This window comes from Sylvia atricapilla, chromosome 2, assembly GCF_009819655.1.
Source record: "Sylvia atricapilla isolate bSylAtr1 chromosome 2, bSylAtr1.pri, whole genome shotgun sequence".
Classification (NCBI taxonomy): Eukaryota; Metazoa; Chordata; class Aves; order Passeriformes; family Sylviidae; genus Sylvia; species Sylvia atricapilla.
The window spans coordinates 49373489-49397301 of NC_089141.1; the positions used below are offsets into that span (position 1 = coordinate 49373489).

General features: G+C 44.2%; 1 protein-coding gene across 2 annotated transcripts in view; it reads right to left on the bottom strand.

The window, feature by feature from the left end:
* SMAD9 (SMAD family member 9) overlaps nucleotides 1-23010 on the bottom strand; it is a 36336-nt gene extending 13326 nt beyond the window's left edge. For both annotated transcript variants that reach the window (XM_066313180.1, XM_066313179.1), the window contains exons 1-3: nucleotides 22980-23010; nucleotides 8051-8677; nucleotides 1386-1643 (exon numbers count right to left, since the gene is read on the bottom strand). In XM_066313180.1, the coding sequence (XP_066169277.1) occupies nucleotides 1386-1643; nucleotides 8051-8462 (670 nt within the window). In that variant the 5' untranslated portion in view covers nucleotides 8463-8677; nucleotides 22980-23010. The remainder of the gene's footprint in view (nucleotides 1-1385; nucleotides 1644-8050; nucleotides 8678-22979) is intronic.
* Between the last annotated feature and the right edge of the window lie 803 nt (nucleotides 23011-23813).

Sequence of the window (23813 nt, forward strand, 5' to 3'; positions counted from 1 at the left end):
CAAGAGAGCAATCCCTCTCAAGCTTCTTGATGTGAATCCAGTTTGCTTTAGATAGCCTTCCATCCCTGATGGTTACACAGGCAAATTATGCTTATCAGTATGCTGTGTGCTGTGATATACTGAAGCTCAGGTTGAGTCACTTCCGTTATTAAGTAGCTTTGCAAGGTCCTAAGTTCAGTTAAATGCACGAGTCAGAGTCATTGCACAGCTGGAATGGGCCTGATTTACCTGTCAGGACCAGCTCCACTGAATCCAGCTTTGTTACACAAAGGTGAAAGAAAAATATTGGAGAAGACAAACAAGTCTTACTACTTGATGAAATGTTTCAGTGTTGCTAAATATGATTTAATCAGAAATAGAGATCTAGAAAATAAATGAATGAAGGCACATTCAATGAATAAAAAAGGAAGGAAAAACATCACACTGTGTTGAAAGCATTCAGCTTAAAAGGAAGTTCAAATGCTACAAACACCTTGTAAAATAAACATCTTTCTTGCACTTAAAATGAAATAGGCATATCATTAAGGACCTGAATTTAAATGTTTCATAGTTGAGACACTAAAATCTTAAATTACAAGATTCTGACCGAATTCATCTTTATGAAAAAGATGACATATGACATAACTGAAACTATTTGAAAATTAAAGTACTGAAGTGAATCTGAACCATGTTTTGATATTAAAACTAGTTCTTAGCTGTGTTGCATTAACAGCAAAAGCACAGTTAATTTTTCAGCTAATTAGAGCTGTACTAAGTCAGGAGTTCACAACACAAACAATCTGAGTGACATAAGCCTGCTAATCTCAGAACTGTGGAACACGTTCCAAAGTCATAGGAACTTGCCTGGTGACTTCTCCATGTGTTGGCCCAGATTGTTAAACAACTTAATTTTCTGAAATTTATACAGTCAGTGGGATTGCCATAAACTGGAAAAAAATTCTGCACACCAATTTCCCTATTTTATCCTGTCTCTTGATGGAGTTTCTAAAGATTCCTACTCTGGCCATCCAAGGTCCCTAACTTAGGTCTTGCAAGTGCTTTTTTCCACAAATTGTACCAGAAGTTTGGACGGGCAGTTTTGGACAGAAGGTTGCCTGGCACACCTGCTTCTCTCCTCAGTTTTCCCCCCACAGTAACCATGGCATCTCACCCAGGCACTTTCTAGGAGCAGGATAACTACAGTTCTCAATCTCTTGAGCACCTGTCAGAAGGGCTGAGACACAATATACAAAAGACAGTCACAAGAAATCACATTCCAAGCCCATTCCATCCAACAGTTCAATCTGCAGCTACAGTCTGGGAGGAGCACAGAATCGTCACCTGGCCCCAGGCCCTGGCAAGACCCTCAAATGCCTCAGTCATGGTGTCCCAAAGGTTGTTCTTACCCGTGAGCTGATAGGGGCTTCCTGGTCCAGAAGAGCTTTCTGGTGAGTTGGGGTAGCTGATGCTGTTAGGTGACTGGGAGAACATGTGGCTGGGGGATGATGGAAAAGGGGTGCATGGAGGATGCTGGAAAGAATCCGGGTAAGTGGCATTGTGCGGCATCAGTGGCTCGCTGTGCAGAGAAGTGTTTCGAAACTTGGCAAGGAGGCTGAGGTGAGGGTTAAACTCACTGTGTCTTGGAACGAGTACAGGAGGTAGGACTGAAAACAAAACCAGAATAAATGGTTAAAGCTGAATTTTTGAAAGTATACCTTGTTGTAAGTTAAAAAGAGGCATATTCCTTGCTGCTCAAATACTGCTGTCTGCATACAAGTCTTTGAAGAATAACAAACTTGTCCAAACCCAAGAATCAAAAGCTGAATTCTTGGACATTTTTCTCCAGATCTGCATCCAGTTGCAGGAGTTCCACATGCAAAATAAGGAATCTTGGCTTAAGCAAGGTACCATAAAATTCACAGGTATGGCATGCAGAAATTCAGGCGGCACATCTCTCTCTTTCAAAATTACCTATTCCTTCCATCTTCAAAAACTGAACACATCAGGACTTTTCTAAATATTATCACCAGGACGTGCCAAACTCACAACCAAGTTTGATAACAATTAGTAGTGCTCTACAATACTCCACATATTCTACTACCAGCGTGTTACAAATGGACAAAAGGAAGTACAGACATGAAGTCAGACACCAGATCTAAAATGTTGTCAGGTACTTGAAAATGCTGCCAGACAGACAGTGGGATCTTTAAAAGGAAATGTAAATGGCAGCTCAAACATTGCAGCAATATCAATTTAGCTCTTGCAATATAGTTAGAAAAGATCTAGCACAAGAAGGCATATGTCAATGGTTGGTATTTAGGACATGAAAAATGCAGGCCAGAAAACTGAAATCCAAATTAACCCATTTAAAAATTAGCCTAGTAGAAGCTACTGCTTATCCACAAACTCTCTTCACTTTCATCTCACACTGTTAGCAGCATTGCCCCATTGAGAAACCCAAAGGTGATCCAAATTTCTTCAGATTCTGACATATGAGAAGCAAGAGTAGAATTAAGACTTGAAACTCTTTGAAAATCCTGACTAGTGAAATACCTATGAAGATGCAGTCCCTGGGCTGGAACACAAGGAGGCTTGCTGAATAATTTTGAATATGAGAGTTCAACCTGAGGCTTTAGCTGTGTCTTCCATAGTCCTTGGTGGAGAGAGCAGCACCTACAGTGAGTGATTCCTGTACCCCAAGATTTCTCTGTTAGTTACTAGCTCACAGTGCCTAATTATCTTCATTAAGGCTTTCAACACAGGCAGGGGGAATGAATTCCCAGTTGTTCTTGTGCAGATCTAAAAGTCACCAAAAAAGATCAGAAGGTAGTTCGAGTCACTGTGAGAAGGATGAATTGTCCCAGCATAAGGGACAATTCAGCAGGTTTGTATTGACTGACCTAGTATCCAGAGTTCCTCTGGCCTAAAACCCAACAGCACATCATCTTCCAGTCTATCCTTACTAGTCTATGGAAACAAATAGCAATGTGCAGTCTTGGTTTTAAATGTTGATAGACTATACAATTTTTAAGTGTTTTAACACATCACTTGGGCCAAAAGGCTCCATATAGGTAAGGAAAATTCTTTTTAGGTTGGTTAGCTAACAACTTTTAATTACAGCAAACTCTCATTTATCCAGCTTAATGAAAGAGTGGAATAATTGCTATTGAATAAAGCAAATAATGTATAGATAATGCAAAACATGTGCATGAGAAGAAGCTGCAGGAACTCTGCTTGGAACGCACATCAGTCACTCAGAGAGCTGGGCCATTTACAGTGCCTGGTACCAACAATGCATTTACAGCTTCTTGTTTGATATAGCACCATGCTGCAGTAGAGGTGGGGCTAAACAACATGTCTGCCCACCCATTGGAATATACCACTGGGAACTTGCTAGTCACCCATGACCTGAAGAATTGATCTCTAAAACTATCCAAAAGACTGGACTGATGGCAGGGAGTTCACTGCAGAAGTTATCTTCTCACCTGCCAGGAAACAACAGGCACTGGAATACCTGTTAAGACACTCCACATACATGCTTCTCTGGGCCAAAGCATTGCTAGCTAGCCTCTGGCCAGTACAATGATTGGTGCTCTGGAGACTACTTTCTTTCCTTCTGCCTCTCATATGTCCCTATTTGTGGCATGAAGAGTCTGCTACCACTTTCTTAAGTCGTTTGGTAGAGAAAGGTACTTCTGCTTCTTTACTGTTCTTTTAGCTTTAAACATCCAAGTAGGACTTATACAAGCAGTACAAGTATACACATCTGACAAGCACTGCCCAATCTCCTGTAGATCTCTTCGCAGCCAGTGGAGAGGAATAAACTCTTTTACTGCTACATACTGGGACAAGACCAGTACCATCACTGCAGATGTGGTTTTGGTGATCTGATTCCTCCCATCCCATGCTCCTGTGAACAGCTCCAGGCTGTGAGCTATTGCTGCTTCTGGAGTTTTCCTCTGCAGCTCCATGAAACTGGTATGAGGCTTGTCAGGTCTGCTACTGATCAGCCAGCTCTGACTGGCAGCCTTTGAAAACAAGGAGCTGGTGATCCCTTTGCACCCAGCAGAGGTGCTGAGCAAGGGACAGCTGTGTGCAGCAACGTTTTGCAGTATTGAGGCTGACACCTCACTGTGCTGTGGTAGCACAGCTAAGGGAGCTGCTTCCTTCAGCCCTGTGGGAACTCAACTCCTCTAAATGAAGGCTGAGAATCTGGACATGTGAATAGCTTTGCCAGGGAAAGCCTTTGATTTGCCTTGAGTGAGTCAGCAGGAAGAATTTTCAAGCCTTGAACTCCTTCCCAGCTCTGACCATGGCGCTCTTAATTTCTGCTCTGCGGAACAGTTTTTGCCACCTCACTCACTCTTTCCATTGATTGTTCTGTGACTGCCTAGAGGGCTAAATCCTCTGTGGTGGGGAGGCATTCAGAGATTTTCTTGTTTGTGGCTAAGAGTACCCCCCAGGGCCTCATTCTCCTGGTTGTTTTCTTAAGATGTCACTCTCCAGGGCTCAACCACTCTGAAGGAAATGTGACCAGAGGCATAAAACTGAGTAACTGAGTGTGTTGGGACCTGTCTGTCCTCATAAATTTCTAGCATTTTCTCCACTCACTGGGGTCCATTTCTTCTACCTGCTATTGTCCACCAAGAGCCAGAGGTGGATCCTTCCTTCTATGCACACTGAAGTGTTGATGATCTTTGTTCAACTGAAGACAAATACGGCCATATCCTAAGTCCTGTCACTGCCTTTCATGCCTTTCTCCAATTCTCTTTAGCTTCAACAGTTGTTGCTGAGAACCTGGCTGTGCCCAGAGCCTGTGACTTCAGATGCTAGCAAGCAAATTTATAATTTTAATTTCAGGTACAACATCCACACTGTGATTTCTCACACATTAATCCATCTCTGCACAGTTTACTACTTTTGGAGACCACTCTCCAGTGAGATCCATCTATTCTACGTGACTACTCCCAAACACATGACCAATAGTGAGGCCATCAGGTGGTCTTCCACCTGGGAGGCTATCACATCTTAGTCCCACTCAGGTTTCGTGAAAGCAGTCAGTTAGTTTAAGCCCAAAATTCTCCTATCTACAGCAATGGTGCACCCTCAAATTTGCAATATGAATGATCTCATATAAAAACAACAGGGTACATGTTTAGGCAGCTTCTGCTGACAACAAACCAGACTTCTGAGAAGCTCTTTAAAGGCAACAATGAAGGGGGAAGCAGAGCATAACCAACATACCTACTACCCTCAGATTAGGTGGCCTAACTCCTCTGCAGTCGGATGTTGCACACATAGAAGAAATATTTTCTGCTTTTTTTCTAAGTGCCACATGCTATTCAGCAGACCTGAGAAAAAAATCTGCCAGGAATACCTGTAGCAGCAATAAAAGTCATGTGTAATCTGTGCAGTACCAGTAGCAGAGCCTAAAATGGGACTGGGCAACCTGAGGACGGAGCAGAGGTAATGAAATCCCTGAATGTCTGACCAGATTTCAAAGCTGTACTCTAGTAACAGAGGTCTAGGGATTTGCCAGGCTGTCAAAGAAAGGGTGAGGTCCTCCCATCTTTGACACAACTTGTTCATCCTGGATTAAAGCTAATGGATCTGGTCATAGAGTGGGTGACTCAGCAAGACTGCAGTGATGGAAAATGATCCCTGAAAGGATGGGCATATTTGTATGAAGGTAATACTGGTATGTGAATTATAAAACTTACGGTGTTGACTTATTCAATGGGTGGATTCTTTAGCTCCATAGGATGAGACTCAGAGAATCTCATGTAAACCTAAGATCACCAACAGCCAAGATGCAGATTTCGTGCAGTTAAGAGGTTTGCTGTTTAAACAGAGCAGCATCTAAACCAGCCACTCCCAGCCTTTTCTGTAGTGATCTCACTGCTACCACTTTCTCATGAAGCTCATTTGCTCTCTTGCCTTGCCAACACCTCCTTGCAGCACTGCTTTCTAACTGGAGTTGCATTGCACCATGTGCAGTGGTGCAGTTCTTTCTCCTGCTGCTGCTGCTGCTGCCCCAGAGCACCTGAGTGGGCTGCACTCTTTGCTATGCTCTACAAATATATACCATAGCTGTAAGCTTCAGCTTCTGAGCTGCCCCTGTAAGCAGAGTTGTAGGGGTGAGTACAAGAGCCTGAGGACAATTCCTGGGTCCTGTGGAGAACTTGAACAGCACAGCTTGTATCCTCACAGCTGCACTCACTTTCACCTCCAAAACAAGGTGGCCAAGTCCAAAGTGCCCAAAGTCCCTCCTGTAGCTACCCCTGCACTCTGAGAGCTGGAGTCCACAAGTCCACGTGGCTCAAAGTTGTTCCTGGGATCATGTTACCAATTCAGCAATATCCAGATCTGCACCTTCTACTTCACTAGCAGAGATACTGCCAGTCTGCTGCACAAACAGTAGAGACGTGTTCACAGCTGAAAGCTTCTGAGTTTCAGGATCAGAACAACAAGCTTTGGCAGCCATTTAGCAGCTGCTGGACTATTCCATTAGCAGTGTTTTTCAGCTGGCATTGAACAGATGAGAAAACCAGGGTTGAAATCAGCACCATTCAGTGCTGTCAGCTACTGCACTGAGAAGGCTCCATTAACTGCACTGAAGTTACACCAGAAGAAATGAGAAGACACTAAAGACTGCAGCCTGCAAATAAAGAAGTGCAATAAACAAAAAAAAAAAAAAAAAAAAAAAAGGGATATTTTATGAGCATCTTTTCTTAAATTATTGAAGAGTTTACTTTAGCAATGCGTGAGATCAGCTCTTTCCACTAAAAACTGTTGACAACAGGCACCACTCAGTGTAGCTGTAAAATATAAAAGTTTTGACAATGTATACAGCACATCAGATACAACCTCACAGTGACAGATCTGCTGCACTGGAAGGATTACCAGAAGAGGAAGCAGCCCCTGGTGTTTAACAAATGTCAACAAATGTCTTTCCTTTATTTCATCTGTGTGAAAAGAAACATCCCACAGTTCACTTATCTGATCCTAATGTCACCTCAGAGTAAAGTTCATGCCAGACAAGGAGTAATCTCACAATAAAAAGTGTACACTTACCAACAATATCCATTAGTAAATTAAATTACTGTGATTTTTGGCAGCAAGGGAGAGCTAGGTTAGACATTAGAAATAATTTTGAACTGTAAGGATAGCAAAGCAATAGATTCACTTGCCTGGGGAGGTTGTAGAGCCTTTATCACATGGGATTTTTAAAGCTCATTAGGAAAAGATCTGTCAGGAATGTACCTGGTAATTTGGTTTGGTTTGGGAGTCTGGGCAGAGGAAAACAAGATGACTGCTCAAGACCTTTGCCAGCCCTGATTAGTAAGATCCCAATAAAAGTCAACACTGAACACTACAATTTTTTAACAGCTGTTTCATTAACATAAAACCCTATTAAATGACCTTTCAGTGAAGTTGTAAGGTTTTTGTGCAGTCCAAAGAGGATTATCAGTGGAAAATTTCAAAGTTTTATGGGAACCTGGTGGATTTATTTCACATAAACTCTCCACATAAACTCTCAATTTAGAAGTAAGTCTCACTTAAGGCAGGCCACCGGGTATTTTAGGGAGAATCGACTGACCTGGTTTCATTTTCACTGCAAAATACACCATCTTACTACAACTCTTATCTTTAAAGAGAGAGCTAGTGTTTCCTAGGGGTTAGTGAGTCAACTGTTGGTTTTCAATGAGACATAAATCTCACCACAGTGGTGAGGCCAGGCTCGTGCCCAGACTTCATGCAAATGTCCAGGAGTTCAGACAGGGAGGATTCAGCACCCACGTGCGTGGAGAGGAAGCTGCTTTCAGCACCTTGGACAAGATCTGGGTCCGATGGGATGCAGACCCCAGCGAGAGAGGGGCTCCTTACTCCCTCCCTAGTCCTGGCTGCCTGAGCTGTGATAGCACCAGACAGGGTAAGAGCCAAGATCCTTCCATCAGATGGAGGCTGCCTTTTCACATTTCAGAGCACAGCCGTAGGATGCACCAAGACTAGACCTGCCAGAGCAAGAGCTAACACAGAGATGCGAATCATTTGCAGATGACATAATTACCTGGGGTTTCCACCCGCCGATAATGGTAGGGGTTGATGCACACTTCTTTCTGTTTCGAGCCAAAAGGGAACTCACAACATTCCAGTGGTTTCAGCTCATGGTGAGACTGTAAATCAGGCCAGCGCCACACTCTGCAGTATATGACGTGGGGAAGACCCTTGCGGTGAGACACCTGCAGCCGCCCGTCCAAAGAGCGTGGGATTGTGACGCATTTACTGGGCTGACCCGGGCAGCTCAGAGCCCTCTCCAGTTCTTCCATGGCTCCTTTTTTCTTCTTTAACTTCTTCACCAAGGAATCAACAGCTTTTTCTGCCCACTTTTCTTCTTCATCTCCTTGTTTCCAGCCCAGCAGCCTTTTCACTGCAGGGCTGGTGAAGGAGAACAAGGAACTGATAGGGGTGCTGGAGTGCATAAGAAGCAGAGATTACACACAAGTGTCAACAGAAAGACAAGCTGCTCTCCTGCCTTGCAAGGCCTGCACAGAGTTTCCACAGTATTGTGATGGACACTTCCTTCAAGGAAAGGTTCTTTCTCACGTATGTTTTTGTAGACTTGGGCACTGGTTACAAGTTGTCTGACGGGGTGGGTCTCAGAACTTTCCAAACATCAAGAAACTGCTGATGAAGCCTGGAACAGCAACACAATACATGGTTAGGCTTCACACACTATTTCCATTGTTCCTTCAATAAGATATTTTGAAAGAGAAATTATTCAAAATCTGTAGTTAATTCCCAGTGGTTTTCTGTTTGGTTTTTGATGTTTATTTTGGGCCCAAGCCCCTCCTCCCCACTATCCACCCCCCTCATTTTAGAGCTGGACCACGGAAATTGTTAAGTATCCAGTCACTTCAGCTTGTGTTCGGAGTTTAATTTGCAGAGGCAAATGGTTGCAGGACTAAGATTATTTTGAGTACAAAAGAAAATTTACCCTCTTTTTTATATGCTGGTAGCTGTAGGTTCAGCTCAATCATCTTCTATGAAAATAAATCTGTAATATCAAGTTTTATGGAAGCAATGAGTAGAATGCTGTTCTGATTTCAACTCCCTCTCTGCCACTCCAATCTCACTGTACTGTCAGGAGTTGTAAAATATTAACTGCAAAATTAATTTAAACTACTCATAGATCTCATTTAAGGCTTTTGAAAGATTTCCTAGTATTCTCTAAACTTATTTATATTTTCCTACATGGAAGAGAAAAATCTTTTTTTGCCTACACAGTCTTTTTTTCTCTCTTCAACAGTTCACAGCTTTCTGGATCCAAATCACAGACTTTTGGACACAGTTTGCACTGGATGAATCCTGAGTTATTTTTGCTAGGAGTTGCTACATCTGACAAAGTCCAACAGAAAGACTTCAGTTCTTGAGGGCTTTTCCTTTTTTTTTTTTTTTTTTTTTTTTTTTTTTTTTTTTTTTTTTTTTTTTTTTTTTTTTCCTTCATATAGCTGGAGCCAGTCTAATTTTAGCTAAAAATTACATATTTCCACTCCCTGGAACTCTGAGGAAAAATGTTCTTGTACGTCAAGCTATTTACTGCTTTAAATATGTTTCCCGGACCCCCTGTGCATAGAAAGCCCAAAGGTCTGAACTACACAGAGGGCACTTAAAACAGGAGATGAGGGCAGCTTCCAATCAGGTGCTTAGAGAAAAGCAGCTCCACAACTGCCCTAGCCCACCCTTGTGGAGCTTTTTGCCCCCACCAACAAAGTGCTACTCACAGCAGCACTACTAAGATGCAGCCACTGAGGAGACAGATGTTGTCCAGCACAGGGAGTGGCAGAGCTGCACAAACCATACTTTTGTGCTATTTGCTTAAATGTACAGACCTTGTAAGAGTTCAAAGGGCACCTGAGGACACCGTGTGCAGGCACAGGTACAACACAGTGAGACAGGAGGCCAGTCTCAAGGACTGGTTCCTTGGCATACTCGGATACCCTTGGCGCCATGCAGCTCTGGAGCATGCTGCAGTGTGAGTGCACATGGCCCAGCCTCTTGGACAGGACATGTTTACTGAGGACCAAGGACTGCCTAGAGATGTTTTTATCCCAGCTCTTCTACTTTCTTTTCATGCCTATCCCTATGGCCCACTGCATTACCCCATCATCCTGAGAAATATGGAAACATAACAAGCTTTTTTCCTTCCTCCACACCTGCATTAATGGTGGCAGAAGGGGCTCAAAGTCCCAAAAGCCTTCTACTGCACTAGGAGGATGGAAGCACTTGACCCCACAGAGGAGAAATCATGAAAGCAACTCTTTAGCAGCAGCTGCTGCTCTTCCCCAAGACTTTCATATGCCAAGCACCATGAAAATATGCACAGAGGAACTACAAAACTGGAAGGCAGAAGAGGCACACCTTGCTTCAGGCACTCACCAGAGCACTGAGATTTGGCTTATGCAATTTCTACATTATCAATTTAGGTATGTGTCCATTTGTTCTCGATTGTCAAGAGATGCTCTTGACAGAGCACTGCAGAAGCCCCCTCACTCATACCCTTCATCAGTCAAAGACTGATTCCACGGAACTGTGGAAACCTGTCCCACCATACAAAAAGAAACCTCAGATTCCAGATTTTTTCCCTGCTCTGTATTAGTAAAAGTCCAGTGACCTGGAGTATTTATCTGGATAGTTACTACTGCCTCTAGACAAAACCAAAGTCTATTCCAAACACTTAGAGGGTACATGTGAGAATGAAGTAAAACCAGAGTGATTTATCACAGCAAAAAAACCCCACTCAATCTGTTTGTAAAATATTATGTGCAAAAATATAGGCAGGCAAGCTCCAGTCTTTGCAGGAGCAGGCTCAGCCTACAGAGCTCAGCACCAGCCCCATCCAGACATCCTGTGCAGTGGAGGTGTCTGTCCCTCTCTGCCCTGGTGAGAACCTGTGGAGGATCCACCATCACACTGCTGTCATTGCCTGGTGGCACCAACCACCATCCTCACATGAGGAAATAAAACAATGCTGGGATCACTGTGGATAAAACCTGCAAGCAGCAACAGGAAGCAAGGAAAGCCTGGGATGAAAGCCCACTGGACCAGTAGCAGTGTAGAAGTCTCTGCTCTATGCTGAGAGGGAAAATGGCTCACACTTCTTATCTGAGGGGGTCTCCTGGACACTGGCATGTGTAAACAACTGCTCCTGATAAGTTAATGCAACGTTACAACTATCAGATGTGAAAACATACATGTTCACATAAAAGTAGTGTCCTGAGATTTTCTTTTCCATTTTGACCAAGGTTTTAAATAAACACATTAATCTCGTTCAGTCAAATTAAATAACTCAACAATGACATCAGTATGAGTCTGAGCACTATTGTTGCTAGTGGGAGAGTTGCCAAGGCTATGTGTATAAAAGCAAAAGCTGTGCTTTGCAGACCATGTGATCTAGTCTCAGATAAGTACATTGCACAATTTCCTACCACACTCCCCCCAGATTCTTCTAAAATCTTTTTTCCCCCAAATTCAACTGACATATAAAATATAAATGGTATTAAATAAACTAAACAGCTTTCAAATAATATTATCAGAACATCCTAATTTAATGTTATTAAATTACATAATACTGCACACTATTCAGCAGACTAAGTCCTGTGTTCCAGGGCTTAGTACACTTAGATTCTCCATTGCGAAACAGGGAGGCAGCCACTCTGCTCCAGGGTTGCAATGACAGAGATGTCAATTCACAATTTAATTTTAACAGTTTTTCAGGATAGCAGTTGCTTAAGCTGTATGTCTTTGGTAGCAGGCAACTTGCCTACCCAGCTGGAATGTTTCAAACCCACACTTGATGTATTTTCTGTGCAGATGATCCATTGTGTTTCTCAATGCTCGATGCAGTTTACAGTGGCAGTGGGGAGGGAAGTGTTATAGTTCTGATTCATATTCCCAGCACATGTCTATTATACGATGATGGAAGTCCTGGTCTGGTCACCTCTATCTCCCTCAATGACAATATGATGTGCTATCATGAGGATGAGTCGGGCATTGTTCAGGATACATTCCTAACATGATTCCCTCCTCTGGGACTACAAGAAAGGCTTTGTCTATCTGTCAGCTAAGTGACAGGTCAACACTAAACATGGTCAGTCTTCCATGCTGGAAATCTTTATTCCATCACTGAGTTTAGCCTAAGATCTGAAGCTTGATTTAGAGAAGAGGTAGAAGATGTATGGGACATGAACATGGACCCATCCTTTTGTTTCTGTGGCCTGCAGGAGAAGGTGGGACTGGAAACATGTCAGCCCAGTTTACTGGCTCCATTCTCCCTAAACATAGGGTGTCTACTATTGCTGTGGCACACTAGTAGTGGGAAACATCTATGGGAACAGGAACTTTATTACCTGCAGCATCTTATTACCACAGCATCTGGAACAGCTTTGGTCTATGCCAGCAGCAACCCCCAAACCACTGTTGTGAGTAGTTCAAGAGTTAGAAAGGAACAGGGAACTTATTATTATTACTAATAATAAATCAGCATAGAGCTACCATGTTTTGGAGGAACCATTGCACAGAAGTAAGCCTCAAGACCAAGAACAGTACAAGGCATGTTTAATTTATTAGTATAGATGCAGTCTTTCAGTAGAATTTACTTGGGCACATGAACATATCCAAATTTTTGACACCCATATCTGACCTACCCATCCTCAAATCCCTAAAAATGTATTTGAGAAAAATATGTGTTTACATGTCACGGACCACTCCACCTAAATGTAAATAACTAGAAATAAATTAAAAAAAAAAAAAAAATCAGGCACTGCATACAGCTAATGCTGTGTGAGATGAGGCACCTCAAGTCTGAATGACTGCAAGGCTAAGAGCCAGCAAAATGGACCTGGAGTGGAAGGGACTAGGATATTTTCTCCTCCTCCTATGCCGATTTTTCACTTTCCAGTGTAGAAATAGCCTGTAGGTCCTCAAGTCAGTAGGAGAAATGTGTTGTTCCAGGAGCTTCATTCAGTAACTTCTAATGTGGTACTAAAGAGCCTGACATGCCAGGAGCAGAGGAAAGCCCACCATAACTGAGGGCTTACGATTTCCTAACTGGAGCAAAGTCCTGATGAAGTCAATAAAAGGGTTCCCAGAGCTCATGGAAATTAAACATGCCCACCTCTGTGTCTTGTGCAAACATGCTGACATCTCCACTATGGAAAGATTTTCTGAAGCTTAGATTTTAACTAATGTAAAAAGGATCCATTGTCAGGGAAGACTCTCATCACACGACAGCAGAATGCCTGTGTAGTTCAACATGCTGATGAAGTTTCCTTTAATTCAGTTGTCATAGAATCCCAGAATCATAAAATATCCTGAGCTGGAAGGGACCCACTGGGGCCATCAAAGCCCTGGCCCTGCATAGGCCACCCCAAGAGTCACACCATGTGCCTCAGAGCATTGTCCAAACACTTCTTGAGCTCTATCAGGCTTGGTGCTGTGACCACTTCCCTGGGGAGCCTGTTCCAGTGCCCAACAAGCCTCTGGGTGAAGATACTTCTCCTGACATCCAACCTAAACCTCCCCTGACACAGCTTCATACCATTTCCTCAGTCTGGGGCAATTTTGTTCCCATAGGTACAGCAGGGAAATTGTACCAGTCCTTGTTAAACTTCACTCTAAGCTTTCTGCAGAAATCAAAAAGGAAAACCTTTCTGGATGCTAATGAAAACAAACTTAAGACACCACTGTGTAAAAGCAAAGCGTCTAACCTCCCTCAAAAGAGTATCTGTGTCTGTGCATGTAAGCACAGGTGTGGGCAGATGTGTTTGTTCTTCTGGTCTTGGCATAAAGCTTCAAGGTGCTGCCTCCACTCCAGCGCTTGCCTGGGCAAACTGCATGGTGAGAGGCATGGCTATCTGTCTTGAGAATGCCTGACATCATCAGTCTCAGTGTCATTGCAACAGCTAAGTAAGGCCACAGAGGGAGATTTCTCAGAGGGTCGTCTAGACATAAGCTGTGCAGTTCTTGGAGATACATGCAGCAGTGAGACAATTATAGCTGGAAGTCTGACACTCAGAAACTAAATCACAACAGAAGTGGAAGGGAGAAAATTGTTTCAGTCCATCAGTGTGAAGAGAAATGCAGTGAACATGCTCTTGGTTAGTTATTTTTACCTAGCACTGATTCAGTTACTTCTACCTACTATGAAAGAGAGAAGCATGCAAGTTTTCTTAAATAAACTAATTCTTGGTATGTTTTCAAATGTGACCAGCTGGCAGCTGCACACACCCAGGCCTGGCAAAGAACCTCCCAAGTCAAATCATCACTGCCAGTCATTATGGGGATATTCTACACATCAGCAGGCAAAAGGTTCTTAAAACAAACAAACAAACATGTACAAATAGGGGGGTCTCAAATGAGTGGCGGACCTCACCAACCTTGCCTTGGGCTTCATGCATCAACCCTTTCTGTTTCTTTTGCCCACACAGCAATATGGAGCTGGACAGCAGAGATTTCACATGTACACTCATTCCAGGAGAGCAGAGAGAAAGCACACATCTCAAAGGCACATGTTATCTGCTCATGGCTCAGCAACAATGGCCATGTGTTATTTTTGAAGCACGTAAATCACTTGTTCCACTCGTGGCACCCTCAACATCAAGTGGGACTCCCCTGAGGCTTCTTGTTGTCCTTGGGATCCACCAAACAAGGGTGCTGTTATGAATCTATCTGAAACCACTGTCTTTCACACACACAAAAATATAGTGAATGAATTATTCTTTACAATGTTGCCAACTTCTTCCACAAGCATGGAACTTAAACCCTAATAAAACCTAGGGTTTTAATTTAATAGAATGTAAGGAAGGTTTTTGTTTTTAAATTAAGAAATTAAATGTCTTCCCAGTTTGACCCAGAACTGCTCCAACTAAAAACAGATGTAATGATAGGAGGTAGGGTGTTTGAGGCTCAAATTTATCCGTGTTTTGCAGAGCCCTAGAAATATCTTGTTGGTTGTTCATATAAGCTTAAATGAATAATGCAAGCTTTTGAAACTCATTTTCTTGAGTCTTTTTCAAGTTTGTTCAGAAACCCCTTCTACAGTGAACTTTATGTGTAGGCATCAATACCACAAAGTGAATCTCAGAGCACCTCATGCTTCTCCAGCCACTTGTTCACCCTGTGGAGCCTTCACTTGAATTCACTGCCTCCCAGATAAAGTAAGAACAAAATCTGATGCTAGTAACTAAAAAATTTGTGACATCCACATAATTTTTCTGAGCTTGTGTAACCTCTCAAGTATTACCACAACTAGTCAGCATCTTTTAGCTTCTCTTGACAGGAATACCACATTCTTACTTGATAGAAAGAAGGAAAGATTCAAGTATATGAGCTGCACACCTTTAACACAGCTATGTGCACTTCCACAGGCTGAACACTTGCAGAAGTGTTTCAGAAGCATAAATCCTGTTGCAAAAGAAAATTAAGTACCCAGGTCATGTTTGGTATGCCCATGATGCTTGATTAGGAAGGTATGTACCAATTCCTGCTGTGGGACTTCTCTGAATGAGCACATTGGCAGATGCTTCAACAAAGCTTTGTTAGTGTGACATAAGATGGGGAGAACAGAGGTGCATGGGGATAGTAACAGTAGCCCCATGTGCAAAGATTGTTGCAGATAAGATAGGGATCTTTCATGTCCATTTAAAAAATAAGGGAGAGCATACAAATAAGGTAGATAAATGTTGGAAAAGTTGCTGCTGGAAGTCTGTGAGTGCATTTTACAGAGTTTGCTTCAAGAATAACTGTGCTCTTCTTGGGGAGGAAGAAGGGACTAGAAAATCCCTTGAGATGAGCTCTTATGACCCTACATCCCCTACTACAACCAAGCAAAAAGGCCCCTCTCTTCAGGTGCAGCACTGGGCTAGCATGGCTGCATTGGCTTTGACCCCTGGGCTACTTGAATCCAGCCACTGAGGATGGCAATCCAAACCAGAGGGCTGGATGTTCCCATCAATTTTTGCCTTTGAAAATCTCCCACAATATCTGAAGGCACCCCACAAAATCACCACAACCAAAGTCTATGTAAAAATATTAAACTGGACCAATTTATCACCATGATCTCTCTCTGACTACACTTCCTTCCTCAGTATTAATTTTTAAAGGAAACCAGTGACTATGATGTTTATAACGAGTGAACCACGCAGTGTTCCCTCTCTGGACCACACCAACGTTTTTAAGACACAATCCCACAGGGACACATCCTCTTCTCTGCCACACACCCTGCTCCCTGCAGGCAGGAAGAAGACCCATTCACTTGGTCCCTGCCTTACCTCTTCCTGAGGCTGCCTTGCTCAGACTTAGACCAGTACCTCTGAGGAGGAGCTCCTCTCTCAGCTGCTTTCCTCCAGTAGAGCTAAAGGCTAAGGGGCATTCATGCCATGGAGGAGCTCTGAGGATATATCTGTGGGAGAAGGCAGGAGGCACTGGAGTGATGAGGAGATGCATCAACCTGCCCAAGGAAGCCAGAATGTCTTCTCATGGCTCTGGCTATCCCCATTATACAGCCAGTCGGTCCTGAATTCCTCACATACCCACCATTCCCAGAGAAACTGTAGCAAAGCCCAGTGGTGTTTCTAAAAATGGAAAGGTTAGAAATAAGCAAAAAATAGAATTCCTGCTTTTAAAATAAAAGCTGCTTCGTCTCTAATACAAAGCATGCATCCAAGTGCCTCCAGAACAAACACTTCACAAAGGAAAAAGGGGACTTGAAAAGAATTTCAGCTTCAATGCTGACCTAAATTTTATAGCCACACTAATCAGATACTGTAATCCTTGTTATCAATCACTGGCATTCTTGGAGTCATTCCCAAATACTCATTTTAGGAAAAGGATTTGCTTAGATTTAGATGTTAAGAATGTTGTGAATAAGGATACATCTAAAGAACAATTACTTCACCAAGGATGTGGCACTCTAGTCTTTCGGGAACCTACTGTGAAAGTTTAGTGTCTTAAGTTGTTAGAAGAGAATATGCTTTTGGAGGCTTCGTTGTGCCTTTACACTACACACAAGGAAAAAGGATAAAGCAAATATTCTCCACATAGTGTATGGTAGCACATCCCACCTCTGGAAGGTCTGTCTGAAGCATTACTCTGCTCTGGTGTTAACACAGCAGACATCTTTTGCAGATGATTTAGCATCTCCCAGCTTGGAAAGTGAAATACAGATCAATCGATCATATGGATCATGGATAAAACACTCAAAAGGAAAATTTTCCAGAAATGCTTCCCCTCTGACTGGCAGCAGGCTTTGGGAGGAAGGAACAGTACTGCTGGCCACCTCTCCTCTCCAGGTGAGACAGCCTGGCCAACGCATAGTGGGGACAGATTTCACACACAAACCACTTTCTGTATGCATCACACTAGCAGTTGTCCACGGAATCGCATTAGCATTTCATTGTGTTCAAACCATGTCACATTCAAATCTGTTTTTCCTAAAAGGCTCCCATTGTGCATCACTGTGGGAAATTGCTAATGTAATAAGATTGACATATAGGTTCTCCTGCAAGAACATCCGCAGTAATCTGTGCTAATTGAGCCCTCAGTGGCTTGTGAAACCCTGCTGGGGGAGGAAGGGTGGAGCGTCCACAGGCCCACATCTTGGAGAACTGTAGCAAATAACTGTATGGAGAAGAGGTAAGCACTAGTATTAGTGTGCTTTACCCATGTAAAGATGTGATTCAGTGGCAGGGATTGCCTTGGTCTAGGGACCAGGACATTTTGTACAAAAAATATCTGGATATGCTTCGATTGTCTGTGGAAGTTATTTCCCAAAGACAGGGCTAAGAACAAAAGGAGCAAGAACTTGGCTATCTAGTTCCCTCCTGTGGGAGAAAGAAGGAGATAGATGGCCATTCCCAGTGACTTCAACTGAAGATGTGGGTGCTCAGATTCTCTGTAAACCAGAACACCTGCTTACGAGATAAAACAGGCTTCATATGCCTACATTTGAGCCTGGGAGTAAAAAGAAAGGCTGGATTCTCTTCAGCAGGTAAGACGTCATGTCATGTCAACTACCAGCTTCAGAAAACTCTGAGCAAAAGGCACAAATCAGGCCCTGAGTCTTTTAAAGAAATATTTCAGTCTTCTTCAAATCCATCTCAGGATTCCAAGGAATAACTTATCTCCTCATGACTGTATCTGCCCTTTCTCTCCCCTTTCACTTAGCTCTGGCCCATGCAGCCCCTATAGCCCAAGGCTCCCAAGGATGCCACCACCAAGAAGCTTGAGGTGGTCCTGCAGGACCATGCAGCAGGACAGGCATGGGAGCCACAGGCTGCAGCCTCCCGTGGGAACGGATTTTGGTTTCTCTACTCCAGATGTCTCTCTGAAGGCCTCATGCCCTGTGTGAAGTAATTCAAGATCTGTTGATGAGAGAGAGATAAATCAGCTACCTCATATACGCTGCAGGGTGAGAAACTGCACGTTGGGCAGAGCAATTTGACAGAGACAAGTAGGTTTGGATAGGCAAGACCAGCAAGTAACCATGAGAGAGTTTTGAAAAGCCACAGGAGCTGCTTGTGCCTCCGGTCAGTTTTGTGCCTACTGGGCAGTGTGTGGGATCAGTTCCTGCCACAGGGTAAAAGGCTTTCCCTCAGGTGCCTCGATTTCTGCATCTGTTCCACAGGTACCCCGACTGGGACGGCTTTGTAAAGCATGATCAACTTTTCTGATGAGGAACACTGCAAAGGAATGCTTAAAAGAAAAAGTTGGAGTTTTATGGGTTAGGGGGGCAGTGTTTGTTTCTTGGGGTTTTTTTGGTTTGGTTTTTGTTTGGGGTTTTTTTTGTTGTTGTTGTTTTTTGGGGGTTGTTTTGTTTCTTTGGTTTTTTTGGTTAAGGGAAAGCACAGCAAGAAAACACACATAAAAAAAGATTAAGCATTGTTGAAATGTATTGACCTCAGCTGCAGGGGTATTCACATTATAAAGGATTCTTCATTAGGTGGAGGTTTGCTGCTTGCAGACAAGGCCTTCTGGAAAGGGCAGCTCCACAGCCAGCTCCTGCCTGCTGTTCTGCACAGCATGGCTGCGTGCCCCAGCACACCACCAGGCCGAGCAAACACAGAACCACTGTTAGCAAGAAGTGGCCAATCTGGCTCCCATTGTAGCCAGGTAACGAGGGTGAAAGGAAGCCTGAAGCAGAACAAACTCTAATGACCCACGGGTCTGTTAATTTTCTTTCCTCCTCATTTCTCTTTTTTAATGGACAGTGAGTTTAAGGCCAACAGCTGTGGGGAACTCAGAATGTGGGGAATATTTTCAAAACCTATACAAAAGCCAGGCATATAGAGAGACTCCAGAATAGGAGATGTTTCAGAAAGAAAAGCAAAAGACGCAGGATTTTGGCAAGGGTCATGGTGGCTGGGAGCAGAACGTAGGTGGGAGAAGCGAGCTTGTTGGGAAATGGGAGGTTGCAGTATCAAGCTGGAAGGTTGCCACAGTGTGGACTAATGCTTTGGCAGTGGCAAACAAAAGGAAGGAGGAATGTAAGAAGTAACACAAAGAAAAACTGTCAAGAGATATCTGGAAGTATCACGACCTGTGAGGAAACAGAAGAGGCAAAGATGATGCTAAGTTTAGTAGAGGGAGTTTAGCATCATGCTACTGACAAGGAAAAAAGGGTGGGAAGGAAACAAGTTCTGGATAGAAAGGTGTGGGAAAGATAAGGCTTTGCTTCTCTCAATCAGAAACACACCTGGATCTTAATGCTGTCCCAGAAAAACAGAGATCAATTATCAGATTACCTTCTTCTGTTTTTTTCTTGGTTTTTTTAAGTAGGGGTGGCTGCCCAAATTGGGAAGTCTCCTTCACTCCATGTCCATCTCCACCATGTCCTTGCTGTGCCCTTGTCCAGAGGAACTGAACATAGGTCAACTGCTCAACCTTACAACTGTCTAAGGTGCAGAAACCTGCAAATGGTCCTGTAGAACAATCTGCCTGATGTTTCATCTGCTTTAATTAAAATGCAAGCATGTATTAGTCAGGATCTCTTGTCTGGGCTCTGATCCGACAATCTATTAAATCCACTCATCTGCAAAAGTACAGTCAGATTTTTAGCTGCTATAATAAATACACAGGGCCCAAGTCTCTATAAGTCACCTTTCCACCTGCAAAATTCCCATAGAATTAACCATTCAAGCATTGCAGACAAAATATAAGACAGGAAATAATTTGGGATATTTTTGAAAAATTAATTTTGTTGCAATGTATTCAAAGTCTACTGCTTCCTTACAACTATTCTCAATGACAATAATAGGACTGCAATGATGATCTCAGATTGTTTTTGTTATTATTATCCCTTGTTGTTCATGTACAGTAACACTAATGATTCTTTATACCTGCCCGTATCAGGAAACCAGGCAGTTGAACAGAAAAACCTTTACTACATATATTTTTGCTGTGTTGTTTTCAGTTAAAATATTTATGATGCATTGTTTGGGTTTTTTTTTTTTCCTGCTCCAACCCTGTAATTATTTGTAAAGGGTATATATTGCACAGAAAATGGAATCTTTCTATGCTATCATTGTAATTTTTTGCAGCAGACAAACTACAGAGAATATATATATATTTCTGTCTCCCCTTATTCTTTTATGTTTCTTTGAAACAGGGTGCCTAGTACTGCTGATGCTGGAATTACTGTTAGTGAGTATCAGCACTGGTGATAAACTCTAGCCCATGTTTTGGTTAGAGGTCACTTGCAATTAGTAGTCATTGTCCTTTGAATTTAACAATGGAAAAATAAAACTTTATAGCGACAGATTAGCCTGGCCATCAAAATTACAGCACTCTAGCACTCAGGAGAGAGGATTGCATGACACACTATCTCCCTGTCTGATAACAGCAGATAGCTAAGAATTCAAATGTGAGATGCAGAAAGCCTGTAAAAGAATAAAAGGAGAGAAAGGAAGATTAACTGCCCAGATGTTATGTGATACATTATATTGACACTTCTACACCCCTCTTTTAGTGAGCTGGGCCTCATCTTGTACCCATTGAAGTGAAGATAGGGCACTCCTGCCAGTTTCCATGAGAGCAGCTTTCTAACTTGAAGTGCTACCGAGTTTCTCTACACCACATCCCGACCTTTTGCAGATTCTTGGCATGTGTGTGCATGACTCTTGGCAAAATACTAATTCCCAACTTCTCCACAAAGTTGTGCAGTTGACAGTTTGTGCATATTCCTTTCAGTTGCTGCAGGTAGATAAAAGATATCTCCACCTTGTATCAGTTTACAAACACTGACACGGAGTCAATGCATCCATCGGGAAATCTCCCAGTTTGCATGTATCATATGGATGTGGTAAGGATTTGTGAGAAAATACACTTGACCCTTATTCCAGGCATTTTTTCAGAATTACTGTTTATCAGCTTATGTGCGAGTTAATAAAGTGAAGAAGAAAATGTTTCTAATTCCATCACAAAGGACAGACGGGAATGGGAACTACTGCCAAACCCAGTAAATACGAGATATCCTTCCTGATACAACTGACTATAAATGTATTTTTGGGGACGTTTATTTTAGCTACTAAGTCAAATTAACTCAATATTTAAAAACCTAAAAAAACAAACCACAAACATCCCCAGCCTCTGCTTTAAAATCTAACAGGAAGCAAAAATGAACCAGCCAGACACTGCTACTTATCAAATCTGAAAGAAGGGAGTTGTCTGGCTGGATTAAAATGGGTGAGGTTTGTTTGAGTGATGACATTTGTCCTACCGTTGCTGAGGAGAAGAATTTTGCAGCACTTTCTTCATCTATGCTCCTGAAGATGGGAAGATCAGTCCTACCACACAAACGCTTGGACAAATAGGGACGCACATTTCCACACATCGGAGATGCTGAAGAGTACTGAAACTTGCGTTATCTGCAGTGTCCTTCCCAAACCACTGCAAACTTGAATACACTCCCAAGCCGTGCACATCATTTCCCGCTTCTGCCAAGGGAAAGCTCCTTCACTAAATAGTTGACCATTCTGGGCTGAAATATTTCTTTCACTAATTTATAAGATGCAAGTAATTAAGAGCAGGCGTGAATGCCTGTGCATGCGCACGTGTCCATGTGTGTGTCGTTTATTTTTACTCCCCCTAATGCCTCTTTCTAAAGCAGACCTGCCTAGCATCAAATAAATTTACCCGCAAAATCAAAGTAAGAAAACACAAAGTTACCAAACAGTATCAGAATTGTTACCAATAAGCCGAACTCCGAATTTCCCCCCACTTAGAGCTGCCTGGGCACGGAGATAAAATTACAGCGATTTATAATTTGCCGTATCGAGGGCTATTGTTTTTGGAAATTTTGGTTACTTGCTAACATCTTACGTTCTAACTTCGGAGCCAAAAGACAAGAAGCCAATCAGAGTCACCATTCATAGCTGGAATAAAAACCCCGAATCTAACAATTCTGCTCCGTTTTGTCCGGGAGCGCGTCCAGGAGCGGGATTTCTTGAACAGAAAATAGCCTCTGAAAGGAAAAGTATTTCCAAACGTGTCATGTGGGGCTCTGCTGCTTCTTTTCTTTTATTTTTTTTTTCCCTCCCCTCTCCTACTTAAACGAGAAAGAAATCCTGACAGCGGGAAGACTTGTCAGCGTTTAGCCATCCATAAAAATGTTTTTCCCCGCGCTCCTCCTTTCGCTCGCCGTCCTGGCGTCGGTCTGTCTCATCTCGCTGCTCTGCGGCCCCAGCCCCCGCCCGCACACCGCCCCAGCCCAGCGGGGCCGGGGCCGCCAGCCGGGGGGACACCGGCCCGGGCGCCGCCGCTCCCGCCCCGCCGGGCGCACGGGGGGATGCTGCGGCCGCCGCCCCGCCGCCCGGCACCGCTCGGGGGAGGATGCGGGACAGCCCCGGCGCGAAGTTTGGGGCGACGGCGGCGGCACCGTCCCCGGCCCCCTCTGCTTCCCCCTCCGCCCTTCCCGGGACGCGCCCGGGAGCCGCGGCTCTTACCTGCCACGGGCGCGGGCTGGGGTCTCGGCGCGCCGCGGGCGGGAGCGGGGCTGCAGCTGCGCGGCGTCGGCGGCGGGGCCAGGGCGCAGCGGCAGCGGCAGCAGCAGCCCCGGCCGGCGTCAGTCAGGCGGGAGCCGCCAGGCTGTATTAGTGCGCCGGGCTGGACCGCGGCCAGCAGCGCCGCGGCCGCTGGCCCGCCCCTCGGCCCCCCGCCCCCGCGGGCCCCCGGCCGCGCCGCCCCCGCCGGGCTCACACACACACACAGCATCGCAAACAGACACGCTCACACACACACACAGCATCGCTCACAGACACGCTCACACACACACAAACAGGCTCACACACACGCTCACACACACACCATCGCTCACAGACACGCTCACACGCACACACACACACACCATCGCTCACACAACACGCTCGCACACGCGATCGCACACAAACGCACATGCACACACTCGCACTCGCACACGCTGGCAAACTTGCACCGATCACACAGGCGCATATCCACACAGATACAGATACACACACACGCTCAAGCACAAATGGACACTACTGTCGCGCTCACGAACACTCGCCCACGGTGAGCTACACACACTCACGCCGTGCACCTCCCCGCACCCACCGCACGCCGCCCTTCGCCGGGCTCACCCCTCCGCACACGCCGAGTTGTGCCCCTCCGGCACACGGCTCCCCGTGACAGAGCTCACCCCCAGGCACAAGCAGACACGAACCACCCCCGCTGAACCCGCCCTTCACACACCCCCCGTTGCCGCTCGCCCCCAGCCCCGTGCCCCTCGGGAGCGCAGCCGCCTCGGGGGCCGCGGTTCCGCC